Source organism: Engraulis encrasicolus, chromosome 11, assembly GCF_034702125.1.
Source record: "Engraulis encrasicolus isolate BLACKSEA-1 chromosome 11, IST_EnEncr_1.0, whole genome shotgun sequence".
In the NCBI taxonomy this organism is placed as follows: Eukaryota; Metazoa; Chordata; class Actinopteri; order Clupeiformes; family Engraulidae; genus Engraulis; species Engraulis encrasicolus.
This window is the reverse complement of record NC_085867.1, coordinates 27,111,613-27,129,112: the sequence shown is the minus strand read 5'-3', so window position 1 is coordinate 27,129,112 and position 17,500 is coordinate 27,111,613. Positions and strand designations below refer to the sequence as shown.

General features: G+C 42.4%; 1 protein-coding gene across 1 annotated transcript; it reads right to left on the bottom strand.

Annotated features, from left to right (window-relative positions):
- Positions 1-10,852: 10,852 nt before the first annotated feature.
- On the bottom strand, positions 10,853-17,068 carry spag8 (sperm associated antigen 8). Its single transcript, XM_063211279.1, has 6 exons — positions 16,886-17,068; positions 16,533-16,692; positions 16,049-16,094; positions 14,582-14,696; positions 13,520-13,582; positions 10,853-11,101 (listed from the first exon to the last, which is right to left on the bottom strand). The coding sequence occupies exons 1-6, from the start codon at positions 16,952-16,954 to the stop codon at positions 11,006-11,008; spliced, it is 549 nt and encodes a 182-aa protein (XP_063067349.1). The 5' UTR covers positions 16,955-17,068; the 3' UTR covers positions 10,853-11,005.
- Positions 17,069-17,500: the final 432 nt, after the last annotated feature.

Sequence of the window (17,500 nt, the reverse complement as noted above, 5' to 3'; positions counted from 1 at the left end):
TAATGACCACAGACAACATGGCACACACCTTTAAATGTTATAAGATCAAAAGACTGAGTAAGATCAACAACAATATCAACATGCCACTCTACCAGCATGGGTTCAACACAAAGCATAAATACTGATGGGTAATCCACAACCACCATCAGCTTCCTCAGTTGATAAGAATATTTTACAGACATTCCTATTGGAACACAACCAATCCTTATTACTGGTGCATGGACGCACCGCTCCAAGTGAGCAGTATTATTTTTTTGTGAAAAGCATATCCTTTTTATGCGCAAACAGGATAAATGTTGTTTAAGAACATAATCTGTACGTTTGCCTCTTTATTTGTGAAATTAATTGTATACATCATCTGAGCTTCATTACAAATGTACTTGGCATATATGTATAAAGTTTTGGTAACACTTCCAAATAAGGGGCCATAATTAACAGCAAAGTAGCTATAACCTAATACTTTAGTAAGGGTTAATAATCATTACTTAACACCACATTAGACACATATTAATTGTTATTAATGCATATGTCAAACATTAGCAAGCAGTTGCTTAACTATTAGATTACTATTACCTTGTGTTACAAGTTCATAGCATAAAAATTATTTAACTAATAGATAAGGAAGGGTACAGTAATAGTTAAGTAGCTATTAGGTCATACTTAACTAAGTTCCAAAATTAACACTTACTTAATACAAAAGTAAGGCATAACTAATGAATAAATAATACCGAAATAGTGTCTGTAGATTGAGTACCCATCATGCACTGCACTTCTTGGAGCTAATATTCTCAGACATTAACTTAATTTTCACAAAGGAAAGGTTTAGTTTCGCTTCAAAACTATTACTCTTCATAATGTTCTGCATTTATTGTAGGGTTTTTACCATTAAAACTAATAAGTGGCACATGAACAAATTAAATCTCATCACCCCACCATCATTGAGAAGTGTACGTCCAATCCTTGCTATATAATGGCTCCTGTTGCCAATATTACAGTGATTTGAACGAGTGAAAACTAGACACCACAGTAGATTAATTACTTAACTGTTAGGTATGCGCAGCCAACTCTATTATAAGGGTCCCAAACACCAATATCTATGGATTAATTAACCATTAGTTATCCGCAGCCAACTCTAATATAAGGGTCCCAAACACCAATATCTATCCATTAATTAACCATTAGTTATTCTCAGCCAACTCTAATATAAGGGTCCCAAACCCCAATATTTATGTATTATTTATCCATTAGTTATGCTATACTTTTGTATTAAGTAAGTATTAATTTTGGTCCTTAGTTAAGTATGACCTGATAGCTACTTAACTATTAACTGTGCCCTTACTTATCTATTAGTTAAGTAATAAAATGCTATTATTATCTAATAGTTAAGTAACTGCTTACTAATGCTCAACATATGCATTAATAACAATTAATATGTGTCTAATATGGCGTTAAGTAATGCTTATTAACCCTTACTTAAGTATTAGGTTATAGCTACTTTACTGTTAATTTTGGCCCCTTATTTGGAAGTGTTACCGAAGTTTTTAAAAGTATCCATGTATAAAATGTAGAATAATTAGTTGGAGGCAAGGATATGTTTGGAAGCATTACTCAATGTAAATTATTGGCATTACGTAACGACGAAATATAGGTCCACATTCTGTAAAAGTATTTCAAATATAATCATACAATTGTAAGAGCTTCTGTCACTGACAGTTGGCTTTAAAGCAAAATTTAACGACACATGAAGCGCAATCTCTGATGACAGTAGCTCTGGCCAAATTAGCAAAATTAGCCTAGTAGATTTAATTGCATTGACATTTTATTCACCTGACGGCTCATCTGTACTAACGTGCCATAACGAGCCAAGGTCTCATTAGTGGCGTGAAGGCCAACGAGCGATAACCTGGTTCTCACTCTAAGGTTGTTACGTACATGCGAGCTCACGAATTTGAGCGGAAATGCACGAAGGGTCTGCATGAGAACCAGGCTAAACGAGCCGGGCCAGAGGATTAAGAAACGTATAAATATATGCATTTTTTGAGTGACAGCAGTTTCCAACAATCAGAGGTTGAAGAGTTTGCAGCCAGGAATTGTTTACAAATAGGAAACGCATGTATTGTAGTTCCCCATTGAAACATCACACCAAACCTGACATGCAGCAGAGTGGCGGTGGTCATATTATGTGAGGTGTGAACCCTCTGACCACAAGCGCACAAAGTGTAGCCCAGTGAGGTGCTTTTATTATTATTATTATTATTTTTAGCAGTGACCTTTTTACACTCAGTGATATCACAACAGCAGTAATGAGCTTTGTATGGTGAGCTAGGGTAATGCTAAAGAAATCAGTTGGGTAATGTTTGACAGATACAGAGCTCCAGGGGCCTGACTCCCCCTTCTCTTCAGGTCAGTTACATGCGAACAATGGTGACAGTATTTGCTTTTGTGAACAGTTAGTGTAAGCTCTTTATTCATTCCGTGAATGTTTATTCATTCCGGTTGCAGAAGGCTGCTCTACACATGGAAATGTAATATTCAGGAACTTGTATTATCAGTATTCAGGCTTAATACTGACAATATTCTGTTTGAAACTGAGATGCTCTGTGCATTTTTAGGCAGAGTTGACAAGCCTAATGGGGCCGCAAGCACACAGAGGCAGAATCCGAAGCCCTTCACTCATTCACCACATGCCTCTTTTCCACCGCAGGTTTCCTGGTAGGCCTACAGCTCGACAAAGAGCCACTTTTTGCTTTTCGAATAGGCACAACACAGCTCAAGTGGCGGCCGAGTCGCGCTGTGTCGAGCTGTAGGCCTACCAGAAAATCGGCAATGGAAAAGAGGCATTGAACTACTTATGTAGTCGTGAGTGAGAACATTTTGGACATTTGGACACAGCTCCCAAGTTTCATGTGGGTTGTCTGTGTCATACGTACAAGTAGGTTTTCATTCGTCCATGTCTTAGTAGTCATAGATGTTTGAGTTCTATGGCGTGCTCATGTAGTGTCGGTATTGGTGAACAGAATCCAGCAGGTGAGGGGTGGGAGAGAGAGGGGGTGTAGGGGTTAATTAGACTTGGAAAACATTTTGAGAAAACTTACATGACCATGGTGTGGTCAAAGTAAAACCCAGTTTTAAAAAAAAGTCTTGTAAAATTGATGGAGAAATTTTTGTATGAAGAAACTTTGTGTCTCAACAGAGGAATACTTTTCAGAGATGAACCCGTATATTTTGTGTTTTCTATATTCTGGTTTGTATTTGATGTGTTTTGAAGTCAGTAAGTGTGTACTTCAAGTTTCCAGCCAGTGCAGTGGAGAGAGAGTGGCAGTGAGAGAGAGAGACATAGCTAGAGAGAGAGAGAGAGAGAGAGAGAGAGTGAATGTTTTTTTTTTGTTTTTTTGTCAATGTAAAGGTACAAGTGAAGTTCTCTGGTAGCACTATACCGAGATGTTTGTATATATGTATAATCAAGACATTGTAAGATATTTTTGTTCAATAAACTGAATGAAATGCACACTGTTGCTGACTCCTTGCCTGTGTTATACTATAGTAACATTTACACCATCAAACAGCTTCAAAAACGACCTTCAACGTACTCTGAATAATACAGTTTCAATTGCCGGTACATATTTCCTTTTGGGTTTTTTTTGCAAAAAAAATAATCAACTGGCTTTGGCTGCTGAAATGTGTTGTGTATTGTTATTATATTATTATGCATACATGTCAGTGCTGTTCCTTTCTTTATAGAGAAAGAAATGCAGTATATTTATATGCATATGTGCCATAGCCTACATATGCTATATGGGTTTCATTTATATTACGCATTAATATTCTGACCACCACTGAGTGAAAGGATGTTCAAGGGCGCACGTGTGTGTGTGTGTGTGTGTGTGTGTGTGTGTGTGTGTGTGTGTGTGTGTGTGTGTGTGTGTGTGTGTGTGTGTGTGTGTGTGTGTGTGTGTGCGCGCACGTGTGTGTGTGTGTGTGTGTGTGTGTATGGTCTCTGTGTGTGTGTCTCTCTGTCTCTGTCTGTCTCTCTCTCTCGGTGCGTACATGTATTTGTACAGTATGTGTGTGTGTGTGTGTGTGTACATGTATGGCCCCTGCATGGAAAGCACAACTGGGCATAGTGAACGTCTCTAATGGTGTGTGTGTGTGTGTGTGTGTGTGAGTGTGTGGCCTCAGTTCTAATGGTGGCGAGCCTCCAGGATGAATGAATGACTGTTGCTCGTTAGCGGAGCCATCCCTTAGCTCTGCTCTCTGCTCTGCTCTGCTGTCGTCAACAAGCATCCATGGTTTCCATTACGCAATTACATGCCTGCTTCTCTTTTGTGAGAGGTATACTGCGCCCGCCTGTGCATTGCACCATTATCACTTTCCATTTTGAATCATTACTGTGTGTGTGTGTGTGTGTGTGTGTGTGTGTGTGTGTCTGCTTCAGGGCTCTAAATTAACTTTTTCCACCACCAGCCAATTTGGCTAGTAGACATTTTTTCTTACTAGCCAAATGGAAGGTCAACAAGCCATTTTTTCTCACCAAAATAAACCATGCGTTAATTATGTTGCTTTTAATTATTTTATTAAACTAAGCTATGTCCTCAACACAGATAAACAATATAAATATTATACTCAATATAATTCAGTCTATTCTATAATTATTTAGTAATTCTCTTTTTATTTCCTGCATTTCATTATTTTTCATTCAATTTCCATATACTGCACAGACAGCCAAACACCCATTACCTCACACACCATCACCCAAACCTCACATACAGTATAAGCCTACAACTCACAACTCAACACAGCATGCCTTCAACACTAATGTCACACACATACCAGACTTTCAACATACACTAGCCAAACACACACACAACCAAACACTGCAAAACCTAATATCCCCTACACAGCATCACTTCACACACAGTGGTCCAAATACTATTGACAATGCACAGAAGACAGGTGAAGGGGAGAAGAGATGAAGGGAGGAGAAGGAGACGGAGAGGAGAAGGACAGGAGACACCCGCGCGCACGCACGCACACACACACACACCTATACAGTGCGTGAATGATGTCTGCATTGTGTGTTTATGCTGCTGCTGCGTGACACCTTCAAGTTCCTCCAGGTTTACTTACAATGCGCTTGGAATGACAATTACCTTTACGCTATCAACTAGATATCTAATAAGACCACAGAGACCATGCTTACTTTGTTACTTTCGTCGCTAGTTTTTGTTATCTTTTTTTTCACTTATATCCATGTCAAACTCGTGCAGGGTCTTTGCGATGGCGTGGGCGTTATTAGGAAACGACAATTCCATCGTTTGTAGTTGCGAGGACCTCGCAAATATCAGATGGCTTCTGACGGCAACGACACTGTTTTGACAAACAACTGTCCTGTCCCTCTACTCACTCACGCCGTTTTCGCTCCACCAATTCTCTATTTCACCGTCACAACAGTTACGCTGCTATTGCTTGCAGTCATCGACACATAACCGTGCTTTAACCACTGCCACATTAGTTTTAATCTGACCAAAACCTACAAAACCAAAGTAATCCGCGCTAGTCCGCTCACTGAACATATTTTATTAACACTAGTTCCAGCGCGCGGGTATCAAACTCGCAGCCAATGGATGTGAGCCTGCCTTATTGTGATTAACGGTCAGCCAATGGGTGTGGGCTAGGCGACGTTTTAACGTTCATCAGACGGCAGCTACAGATCTGTGCGGGCAGCTGTTTAGCGTTCAGTCGGAGGCGCGCTACCGGCCAATTTGGCTAGTGGATGATTTTGTCTACCAGCCAAAATGATTTTTCACCCGCATTTGGCGTGTTGGCGCCCGTTAATTTAGAGCCCTGGTCTGCTTGTATGTAAGTTATGTGTGCATGCTTGTGCATACCATATGTGTGTATGTATAGGCGTTTGTGTGTGTGTGTGTGTGTGTCTGTGTGTGCGTGTTGCTATGCCCACGCCACACACACACACCATATGTCTTGCGTATGGCTCCTCTGATAGTACACAGTACACAGCAGAGATAGCGTGTTGCTCATCTTCCCAGCAACGCTGCCTACTTCCTCCCTCCTTCCGTTTATCCATCCATCCTCCCCTTCCCCCTCTCCCTTTTCCAACTTTTCCTCCTCTCCCTCATCTTCATCCTTTCTCTCCATCTTTATCTCCTCCTCAGCTGCTCTTGCTCCCTCCGCCCTCTTTCTCCCTCCTGCTCCTTCTTTTAATCCACCTCCACATCGCCCTCCTCTTCCTTTTCCTTCTCTCCCTTTGCCCTCCTTCACCTCCTCTTCTTCCTCCTCTCTCCCTTTCTTCCTTCTTCTCCTCTTCCTCTCCTCCTTCCACATGCCTTCCCATGTTCTTCCTCCTGCTTCTTCCCTAAATCCACCCCCCATCTCTCTCCTCTACTTCCTCCCCCTCCTCTCCTCTCCTTCCTCCTCCTCTTCCTCTGCGGTTCTTAATTACCGCCCACTCTGCTCTGCTCTGCTCTGTGTGCTGCTGTGCTGTGTGGGGAGCATGGAGGGTGCCGGTTGCCAGGAGGTCAGTAAGCTGTAGCTGTATGTAAAGCGGCCAGTGACGCACATCCTCAGTCAGAGAGACAAAAACTCGGCCCCGGTAGTTAGCTCCTACCACGACACGGACTCCTCCACACGTTCCTCTCCTCATCTCCACTGCCGCTCCACCTCAGCCCGTTTGCTCCTATATTCTCTACTGACTCCTCCACATGTTCATCTCCTCCTCTCCACTGCTCCTCAGCTCACTCACCTCTTAGCCCTTCTGTGTCAGCATGCTCCTCTCCTTCACATGCTCGCGCCTCTAAGCTCCGCCTCAGCCGTTTGCTCCTATATTCTCTACTGACTCCTCCACTTGCTCCTCTCCTCGCCTCTCCTCAGTGCCACCATGCTCCTCGCCCCTCAGCTCCCACCCACCACATTCGCTCCTCCATGCCACATGCTCCTCTCCTCCTCCGTGGGCTCGCCCCTGAGCACCTTCGTCCAGTTCGCTCCTATATTCTCTATGGACTCCTCAAGACGGTCCTCTCATCCTCATACTCCTCTCCGCTCCTGACCTCCTCAGCTGTCTCATCCCTTAGCCCCAGTTTGCTCCTATATTCTCTATTGACTCCTCAACACACTTCTCTCACCCTCATACATACTCCTCCTCCCCTCCGCTCCTGACATCCTGGCCTCGCTCGCCTCTTACATCCCTTGACAAAAGTTTGATACTTCGTGCCACCATGGTCCTTCACAAACCTCAATTAGCTCCTCATTCACTCGCTCAGTCGGCTCCTTTAAGTCATTCTCTCGCTCCTCCTGTGCACTTGTCTGCACATGTGCCACATGCACCTCCACATCATCACCATCCATGCTCCAAAATAAAAGGAGGAAAGGCGGAAAGAATGAAAGGAGGAATTTGATGTGTCTGTGCTATTATTTGTGGCGGGGTGAATGGGTGAAAGGGTTAGAACAGGCTGCCAGGATTGATGTGCTTGTTGCACAGTAAAAAAAAAAAATATTGGAAAGTTTGTTAAAAACATGTGATGTGTATCCTAATGGTTGAGGACTTGAAAATGATCACTGTTGTCAGTTATATTGACTATTTAGTAAAATCATTTAAAAATGTTGTTACACTTTACTTGACGTGTTCCTGCATAACACATTCATAGCAGCTGTTATAAAGTATGTATGAAGCATTCATAACTGTTTCATAACCCATTCATACCAAACCAAACCTTTCATGAACCTAGGGGATGGAAGGACAGCTACTGTCAAAATAAAAGTTAAACAAAGCAGCACAAAAATAGCAATGCTGTTTTGCAATTGTTTAACTTTTATTTTGACAAGCTGCTGTCCTTTTGTCTTCCATGTTTATGAAAGGTTTGGTATAAATGTCTCACGAAATGGTCATGAACCCTTCATGCAATGTGTATAACAGCTGTCATGAATGTAGGCTATTATGCAGCGACACGTCAAGTAAAGTGTAACCAAAATGTCATTTGAACACCGTGTATGAATCAAGATAGAGTATTTACAACTAGAGGGCAATTACTCTGAACAGTGTTGTCAAAAAGTGTAAAATTACGCAGGTGGCCAGTGTAATTTAAACTCTAATTTCAGCTCTTCAACTCAGCTCTACTTTCATCATATTCAGTAGAATTAACTGAAAATGTTATACTGACCAAAAAGTAAAATGAACACTATATTAAATGTAATATGTAATCTGGAACAGAGTTAATTTAAACTCTTTTAGAGCTAGTCCTATATTAGCCTTGGTATTCTAACTGCACAGCTGGAGCTTTCTTGAGTGACAGAGATCCACAGACTCTTGGGAGGATCGTCAGAGATGAGCCAACATACTTCTGAGAGCTTTTTTCCCCTTCATGTAGTGTGACTATTGGCCTATACTTTGACCTAATTCAACATCTAACCATACGAAATGACACAAACCCCTAATTTCACTTTGTGCATGATCACATTGATCTGCCGGTGTTTTACAAGCCTGTACTTTTGTGTTATTATATGAGAGATAATGAATCGCAGGAGAAGCCGCTCGGTGGCATTAATGTAGTCTAAAAATGACTTGTTGCCATAGCTACACGGCTAATCCGTGTCGAAAGCGCGCTAGAATGGAGTGCGAGCTGGAAAAAACTGCCTTGACTGACAGCGCAGCCACACAAGGAAGGCAGCAAGCACCACTTACATCGATCACATTGTAGCGCATCAGTCGATTTGTCATTAGCGCGGTAAAGCTTTTATTCTGTCTGACGACGAATGAACACACATGGACAAAGGTGCCTGGTGTTTGTTAGGGGAGATGATGGGAGGTCATCTTTTTTGTTTTTTTGTTTTTTGCTTTTGACCACAAAAAGTGCAGCCATTGTCAGGGTGAAGAGGAGCTCTGCATTAGTGTTGTGGTGGTTTTGTGCAGAATTTTGCCAAGAAAATCCTAATTGGCTTCTTCCCACCAAAATAATTGGCCTAAAAGGGTAAACTGAGTGCTTTGTTGCCTTTTAAATGAATAAAGCCCAGACAGATTCAGCTGCAGCAGCAGCGGTGGGGGGAAAGGTATTTCTTTCCAATCCATTTATGACATTAATAATTTTTATTTCTGGCCCGTGTACCGAAAAGCGGAATGTGCCAACAGATGACATATTAGGCAAACTCACGACACGGCCCTCGTGCACTAGCCTACTGCACGGCAACTTTAATGGACAACAGCCCTGGATACCATGGTAACACAGACAGGGTCGGCAGGGCAGCGCTAACACAGTAGCCACACATGCTAATAAGCAACAGAGAAAAGAAAATTATTTGCCATAAAAATGTATATTTACATGGTGTTTTCATCTATGAGATGTAGCACAAAGTAGGCCTAAATGCATCATAAAAAAGCTGTTTTCCTGCCATTGCCAGTGCGTCATTGGAGCGTGTGCAGTAGTGTGTCTGGGCCAGGGTGTAATTTTTTTGGACAGCTCTATTAATCTCTTCAGCTGTTTAAATCCCCTAATTATTAGCCCTCCGTGGGGAGATCACAGCTGCTTCGTGTCGATGTAATACAAGGCTGATGCGTTTAGACTGTAGTTAGTGATGTACGTGCGTCTGATGTACTTAAACAGCACTCTGCTCTGGCTGCTTTTTTTTCTTCATTGAATAAAATAACACATGGCGTACGGTAGCTGTCACACTTCCTGTATACTGTACATATGAAGCAATCGGAGCTTCATACAGCTCGATCTTCCAGGCTTATCATCATTAGTCCTTAATGCATGCCGTACCTTCTGTGGCAAGCTGTAATAGACATTGAAAGTTAACTACTCCAGTACTACACTACTATGACTGTGCACGGGGCCTTTACTAATACATTACGACTTGGTCATTGCCATTCTGGTAACAGCTAATTTATAAAGCCGTGTCTTAAGGGGTTATTGCTTATCATTATCTGTAGTATACACTTAATACATGTGCCTGGTTTTCAAACCCATGCACTGTAGGCCTACTGTACACATGCTGGCCTCTGGCCTCAGATACACCACACATCAGCAGCAACATGAGAGAGCACTATGTAGTGATTGAACTATGTAGGGCAGGGTGACCCAAACTGGAGTCGGCACCCCAGTTACACATAATATAACCATTCCATAAGCTGTTTGGTGACATGATTCACTTGTATGGTCACTACTACACATACAGTAAATAGCCTATAGACTGTTGCTTTTTCTCTGAATTTCAACTCAATTTTTATCAATACTGCGGGACAAAAGAAACAGTTTGCTGTTTGGAATATGGGGGCTGGGAGTCATGAAAGTATTCTTAGGGAACGAGACATGGCCCTTAGTCCCCACTGTGCTCCACTACTGGCTTAGAGCATAACTGCAGCAGCCTCTCCTGCCCCGCGCCAATGATTTTTGTGATTTGCTGTGTGGGAAACAACAGTGGAATTGGATCCATAATCAATTGTTGACAGGGTGCCGTACCACAGCCATGGCTGAGAGGCAGGGCTGGACTGGTCATCTGGCATAGCAGGCATTTCCCGGTGGGCCCTGCACCCTTTTGGGCCCCTATTTTCAAAGATGTAAAAAAAAAACATTTCTGAAAATAAGGGCCCAAAAGGGTACAGGGCCCACCGGTAAGTCAGTTATGCGCTGCTAATTATGAGGGGCCCCTTAAAGCCAAAAGTGCCCGGACCCTATTTCTCCCCCAAACCAGCCATGGCGGAGAGGGGCTGAGTGAAGGAAAGCGGTTGGCTCTGGACTCCTGATCACTTTCACTACAAGCTTCATGCACTTCCTGGAACTATTGTGTCGAAAAGAATAGTTCAGCCGGCCATTTACAAAAACACATGTTAACACTTCTGATCGACAGTGACAGCCAACGGGATATATTTGCATAATAAAAACGACAGCCAAAAACGAGAAAAAAAGTATGAAAAAACAACTGTGTGCGTGAATTAATACTACTGTTTTGAATACCAAGACAGAGATCTCTAACAGACAGAGGATGTTTGGAGTGCCTATAGCATGGCATGGTCCAACTGCTCGCTGATTGGCTTGCTGAAGGAGCAGTTCTTCCTGAATGGAGCATCCTTGTTATTGGCAGCTGTGACACCCTATGAGAGAAGAGGAGTAGGGAAGCAGTAAGTATTCACGTTCCACTCATTCTGTGTAAGTATTTTAATGTAAAAAATTATCTGTGAAAAGAAATATTCCTGTCTGTCATCATCAACAGTAAGAATTTGTACAACTTCATAATAACAAAACAATAAAATACACCTGTATGCACTGTATGCATAAAACATGTATGCGATTTGACAATATTATTAAAAAAAAACATAAAATAAATAATAATATGACATAGGCCAATAGACTTGGAGGTAAGTACATAATCTGAGCATTGAGAATTGATCCTGTGGCTGAGAAGAGTAGAGTGGAGCTATGTCTTGTTTCTAAGCAACTAAAAAGAGGCGGCAAGTTTCACATCTGCCCCAAAGCTGATGATAAGCTGCAGTTCAATGCAACTACAGTATGATGTCATTGGACACAACTAGAGTATGATTTCATTGTATAACTACAGCGTGATGCCGTAGGACCACTAAAGTGTGATGTTATTGGACAACTACAGTGAGATGTCATAGGACCACTAAAGTGTGATGTCAGTGGATAACTACAGTGTGATGTCATAGGAAAACCGCAGTGTGATGTCATAGGAAAACTGCAGTGTGATGTCATAGGAAAACTGCAGTGTGATGTCAAAGGAAAACTGCAGTGTGATACCATGGGAAAACTGCAGTGTGATGTCATAGGAAAACTGCAGTGTGATGTCAAAGGAAAACTGCAGTGTGATACCATGGGAAAATTGCAGTGTGATGTCATAGGAAAACTGCAATGTGATGTCATAGGAAAACTGCAGTGTGATGTCATAGGAAAACTGCAGTGTGATGTCACTGTAAAGTTTCTAACTACAAACGGAAAAATTGCTGATTTGTGCCAGTATTTGTCAAGTTGTGTTTAATCTGATGGCTTCACACATCTCACACACACACACACACACACACACACACACACACACACACACACACACACACACACACACACACACACACACACACACACACACACACACACACACACACACACACTTCATACCAATCTTCTTAGGGTCTTTTAGATTTAGATTTTTTTGTGTGGCTTTTTGGGCCTTTATTTCAGATAGGACAGTGAAGGCGGACAGGAAGGGTAGGGTTGGGAAATGACCCAGGCCGAATTCAAACCTGGGTGCCCCTGGCCATGCAAGCCCATATGTGGGGGCTTAGCGTGCTGCGCCACAGCGCCCTCCTTTCTTAGAATCTTTTAAATACAAATATAACTTTTACCCTTCAACTGCAATACACGTTGTAGGCCTACGGTATATACTACAATAACACCACACCATCACTATGTGTGTTTTATTTTATATGAATTGACTATAAAGTCGCAACAACTTCATTGTCTGAGATGATTAACAACCCCAATTTCATTAGATTCCCCTTTCGAGTACTGCCAGGCAGACAACAGGAAATGTTGGTGGAGATTACATCTGGGCCTCTAAAATGAGAAATTGACATGGAGGAGGATTGTTTTGTCGGAAGACTAATTACATTTCACAATGCTGGCACTCCGTCAAACATGTGGCGAATCACTTTCCTCAGGAAAAGAAAACACAACACAATATGAACAGTCAAGCATCACACTATAACGCAGACTAATGGGAGTGTGTTCGTCTCAAATTGAATTTCAAACGGCTTTCAGAAGACGAGCCAAGCGCTACAAGCCGCTACTACACACTACACTATGCTGCTTTCCGGATGCAGGACATGTGTGTCACATGGAGAGCGGACTTCCTTTTGGAGGAATATGTTCACACATGTTGTTAGAACACTGGCTATCCCTGCAGGAGAACACTAGCAAAACTCAGGATTCTCACATCACACTACAAATATGTTTTTAACACAAAGGTCTGTAAGAGCTGTATATTGTCTGTGTAACATTCTAGAAGTATGGGGAAAAAAAAACGACTCGTGAAATTCCTTAACTCCCCCCCGGGCATCAATAAAGTTTCTACTCTACTGTACTGTTGTACTCTACTGACAGGCTTAAAAACATGTAATTGTCGTGGTCTTTCTAATAGCTGTGGCAATGTGTGTGAGTGTGTGTGTGTGTGTGTGGGGGGGGGGGGTGCTTTTAGTATGGTGTGTGTGTGTGTGTGTGTGGGGGGGGGGGTCCTCGGTGGTTGTGGGCCCGTATTAGAATGGGGGGGGGGGGGGGTGCAAGCCATGTCTGGAGATAATTGAGCAAAAGGGAGCACTATGCATGCTCCACACAAAGTAAGAGCAATCAACAAGGTGTGTGTGTGTGTGTGTGTGTGTGTAAGTGCGTGCGTGCGTGCTTCTGTAATCAGTGTGATCAATGTCTGTGTGACTCTTGATCGTAGGATCGATTGTAGGATTACAGCGTAGGTGTTGGAAGGACTGACTGCACGGCACACTCACCTGAAGACAGTTGTGGTTCTCATTCCAGAAGCATATGGCCTGATCGGCTTTAGACTCGTACATCTGTGGACAAGATAGAGGAGCAGGAGGAATGCAAGAAGAAATTGCAACACATCAGGCCCTTTCCCTTACAAGGATACAAGTGAAGGGTTTTGTTGCATAACGGTGTATTCACCATTTTTGACTTTTGCATTTTATTATTGGAAATGACTGGTCAGAAGTCCAATCATCTATGTGTGAATTCTTGCCATTCAAATATTTTCAGAACATACTTTTTAAACCCATATGAAATGCATTTTGCAATGCAATTCAATGGAATACCCCATACAAAATGTCAATTTCCCAAAATGGTCCAAAATGGATGTACACCGTTAAGCAACAAAGCTCTTCAAGTTGTTTTGCATGCATCGATTTACTAAAAGTAAAACATGCAGAAAAATTTGAGTTGTCCGCCTCGTACTTATCGCCTCGTACTCATTTTACTATCTCTTAATCTAGACAGTCTGGTGCTAGCCTGGCTCTCACGCAGACCCTTTGTGCTTCGTGCATCTTCGTTAAACTTCGCACGAGGGTCTGGAAATCTTAGACGAGCCGAAAAGAATCAGATATTTCACAGCCTGTCCAATCAGAATCACGGGGCAGGATCGCGGGGCGGGGTATAATCAAGTCAGTGGTTGAAGTAGTACATGATTCAAAAAAAGCCACGTGAATTGACAATGTCCCAGATTGACAATGTTCCACCATCACGTGAGAACCAGGTTACTCTGGTGCCACTTTACAGTTGGAATCATATGAGAACGATAACATGAGCAAAAGTAGCCTACTGTAAAAAACATAACAGCACTACACAGTGTTATTAATTAGCCTAACATAAAGACTGCAGGAATTTTAGGTCCACAAGTCCTAACCCCTTACCTGTCAGTAAAAAAGTTATTTTACTTTATTTTATTTTGAGAAAAAAAAAACGTTTAACAAGAAAATGAAGCATAAGACTGTGGGAGCACAGAATAGCTGAATAGGTCTAGAGTCTACTGTAGAGTAGTCATGAGGACCACAGCTGACCTGAGCGAGGGTGGGGCCGGAGCACTGGAAACCCTCCGCCATATAGTCTGTGTGGGTGGTGGAACTGAAGTCTGGGGCTGGAGGCTCTGGGTTCAGCTCTGACTGAATCTGCTCACTGAGAGAGAGAGAGAGAGAGAGAGAGAGAGAGAGAGAGAGAGAGAGAGAGAGAGAGAGAGAGAGAGGCAGACAGAGGGAGAGGTAAGGGGGAGAGGAAGTGTGAGAGAGACGTGTGTTGTTTTAAAACATGGAAATAGTGATGTCTGGACAACTGTGTTGGCAGACGGTGGGCACTAAACGTCTAATGAAGCCAGTAAAGTTTGACTTGTGTCTAATGGAGTCAATTAAGAAAGTAGCCGGAGTCCTTGTGTAGACGTAGAGAGCTAAAGGGTGAATAGAGGATGCTAAGAATCAGAAATGTTGCTGTCTTTACCCCTTCAGTTACAAATGGATACCCCAGGGAAAATGAAATGTCACCATTGAATATTTGAGGAAGAAAACCGACTCTGGGGTGAATTTCTCGAAACCAAAGTTGCTTACTACATTAGCAACTTTATTGCTTTCTATGCATTTTCCCATTGGCAACTACCGAAGTTGCTAACAGGCTAACAACTTCCCTTTTGAGAAATGCACCCCTGTTCAGAGGCCACCAATTCAGAGACAGAACGACAAGTAATCAAGGCTTTCTTCTGAAAAGCCCAACTTTCACCAACCAAGTGATAGGAATAAAGGCTTCTGTAAATATGATGGGGGATTTGAAAACAGGGTTGCATCGGTGGGTGGTGTTATTTTCTTGACGGGCTGATGTGTTTTTCTTCTTCTCTGAGGGTTTCTTAAATACCTACTTATTTATTCATTCATTTAGTTCAGCGTGTAATGTTCAGCCAAAACCGCCAGTACTATGTGGGCCACATTGGAGTGGCCAGACAGGATTCTACTGGCCATGACCTACTTAAACACACACACACACACACACACACACACACACACACACACACACACACACACACACACACACACACACACACACACACACACACACACACACACTTGCTTGGGATGATAGCCAGATTGTCAAGCCTGCCACACTTTTTTCCCCTTTAAACAAATATGAAGTTGACAACACTTCCTAAACCATTTTAATTACTTTGACGTGCATAAACCTGCCAGGACTCGTGTTACATAATTTCCCGACCACTCTTTCCTCTCTGACAATGACAAAGGACAGATTTAAGTGCTTTAAGCGCTATAATTCTCAAATGACCATGAGCTCAGTCGTCTTATTTAAATATTGACCATTCTAACAACTTTTGCCACAGAGTTATACAAATGCAGTAAATGTATTTGTCTTTTCCCCCCCACTTATTCTCAAACGACCCTCAGTCGTCTTATTTAAATATTGACCATTCTAACAACTTTTGCCACAGAGTTATACAAATGAAGTAAATGTATTTGTCTTTGTTCCCCCACCTTATTTTCTGAAACAGCTCTCTCTCCAGCAGTTCTCCCCGTCGGCCTGTAAGAAAACAGGAGACCCAGTAACTGATTTACCCACCTCACTTGTGAAATGGTGAGAGGTAGGTGGTGCAGAGGTGCATCATGCTAATACAGTACAGTACACCATGCCATGCATGGGACTGCATGCCCTGGGGACCCAGGTTTGAGAATACAAGGCACAAAACAACAGCCCTTAATTTTTTTTTTTTAATGAGAGAGAGAGAGAGAGAGAGAGAGAGAGAGAGAGAGAGAGAGAGAGAGAGAGAGAGAGAGAGAGAGAGAGAGAGAATTGTCATGAATTCCCATGGATCATCTTAATCCTGCTGAATGCAAAGTTGAGAATGGGCATGAATTCTGAGTCACACAAGATGCGATCTTCAATCAAACTTGGAAGTTTGAACACAACCCCATAGTGGACCATAGAGATGTCCCTACTGTATACCGTAGCTTAGCCTACCTCTTTCTCTTACACCGGGGCCTCTTGGAGGGATGTAAGAAGATTTGATGGTACTCGTTCCTTGAACTTTGGCTGTGTCGTCCACTGTCAGAATTCCCTTGTGACCCTTTTTGTAGAGGCTTTCTCTTGGAGTGGAGGTGTCAAGTTGAGCAGTGGCTCGCTAACAAAAATATAGTGAGGAGGAAATAAATAATTCAACGGTATAGATAACGAGACATTAAACAGATATTAGTTTGTATTGAAACGCTACGGAAACCTGATCCTCGTTCAGACCACAGAGAGTACGTGCGCGAAGAGCTCAAATAAAGACAACATGCGGCATTGCTACGTTTCATCGTCATGTTTTCACCAACCTCTTCAACCCAATTGTCCAGAAGACATCTGCCTACAGCTAGTTGCGGGGACTCCTCTGAGACATCCATGCCGACACCTGTGTGAATGAAGATTTACAACGCTTCAAGTTATCTTTTTCAGATAAACTAGAGTCCTGTAACGGTGCTACAAACGGGAAGGAGACGTTCTATCCGGAGGTGTTGTCATAGCGACAGTAAACAGAAACGTTGTAGCTCCGAGAAGCGTGCGCACTGCGCTTCTCCATCTCGTCTCCACGCAGATTACGCATAGGCACATGTGTAAAACAGCGATCTAATACACATTTAAAAACGTATGCGGGCAACATACAGATGATTTTTTTTGTTTCGCGTTTTGAAGTCTCATTTGACAACCTGTCAAAAGGGTTTTCCAACAGTATTTTATTGTTTGGCTTGCTATCAAAGTGAACTGTGTAGGCCTATCCTATAGTCTCATTTTCATATAGTCTCAGGATTTTCCAACAGTATTTTATTTGGCTTGCTATCAAAGTGAACTGTTTATATGTGAAATATCACTATGTATTTCCATCAGCTAGACTAGGAAGATTAAGCCATTTACTGGCATAGCCTAGTGCAAGTCTAAATGGCCTCATGTAG

What these genes read in the sequence shown, in the direction of transcription:
- spag8 (XM_063211279.1), bottom strand. Translation starts at nt 16,954, where the DNA reads ATGGATGTCTCAGAGGAGTCCCCGCAACTAGCTGTAGGCAGATGTCTT. An exon ending in CCCCGGTGTAAGAGAAAGAG is followed by an intron (nt 16,095 to 16,532) that starts GTAGGCTAAGCT and finishes GTTTTCTTACAG; the next exon opens with GCCGACGGGGAGAACTGCTG. An exon ending in AGAACCACAACTGTCTTCAG is followed by an intron (nt 11,102 to 13,519) that starts GTGAGTGTGCCG and finishes CTTCTCTCATAG; the next exon opens with GGTGTCACAGCTGCCAATAA.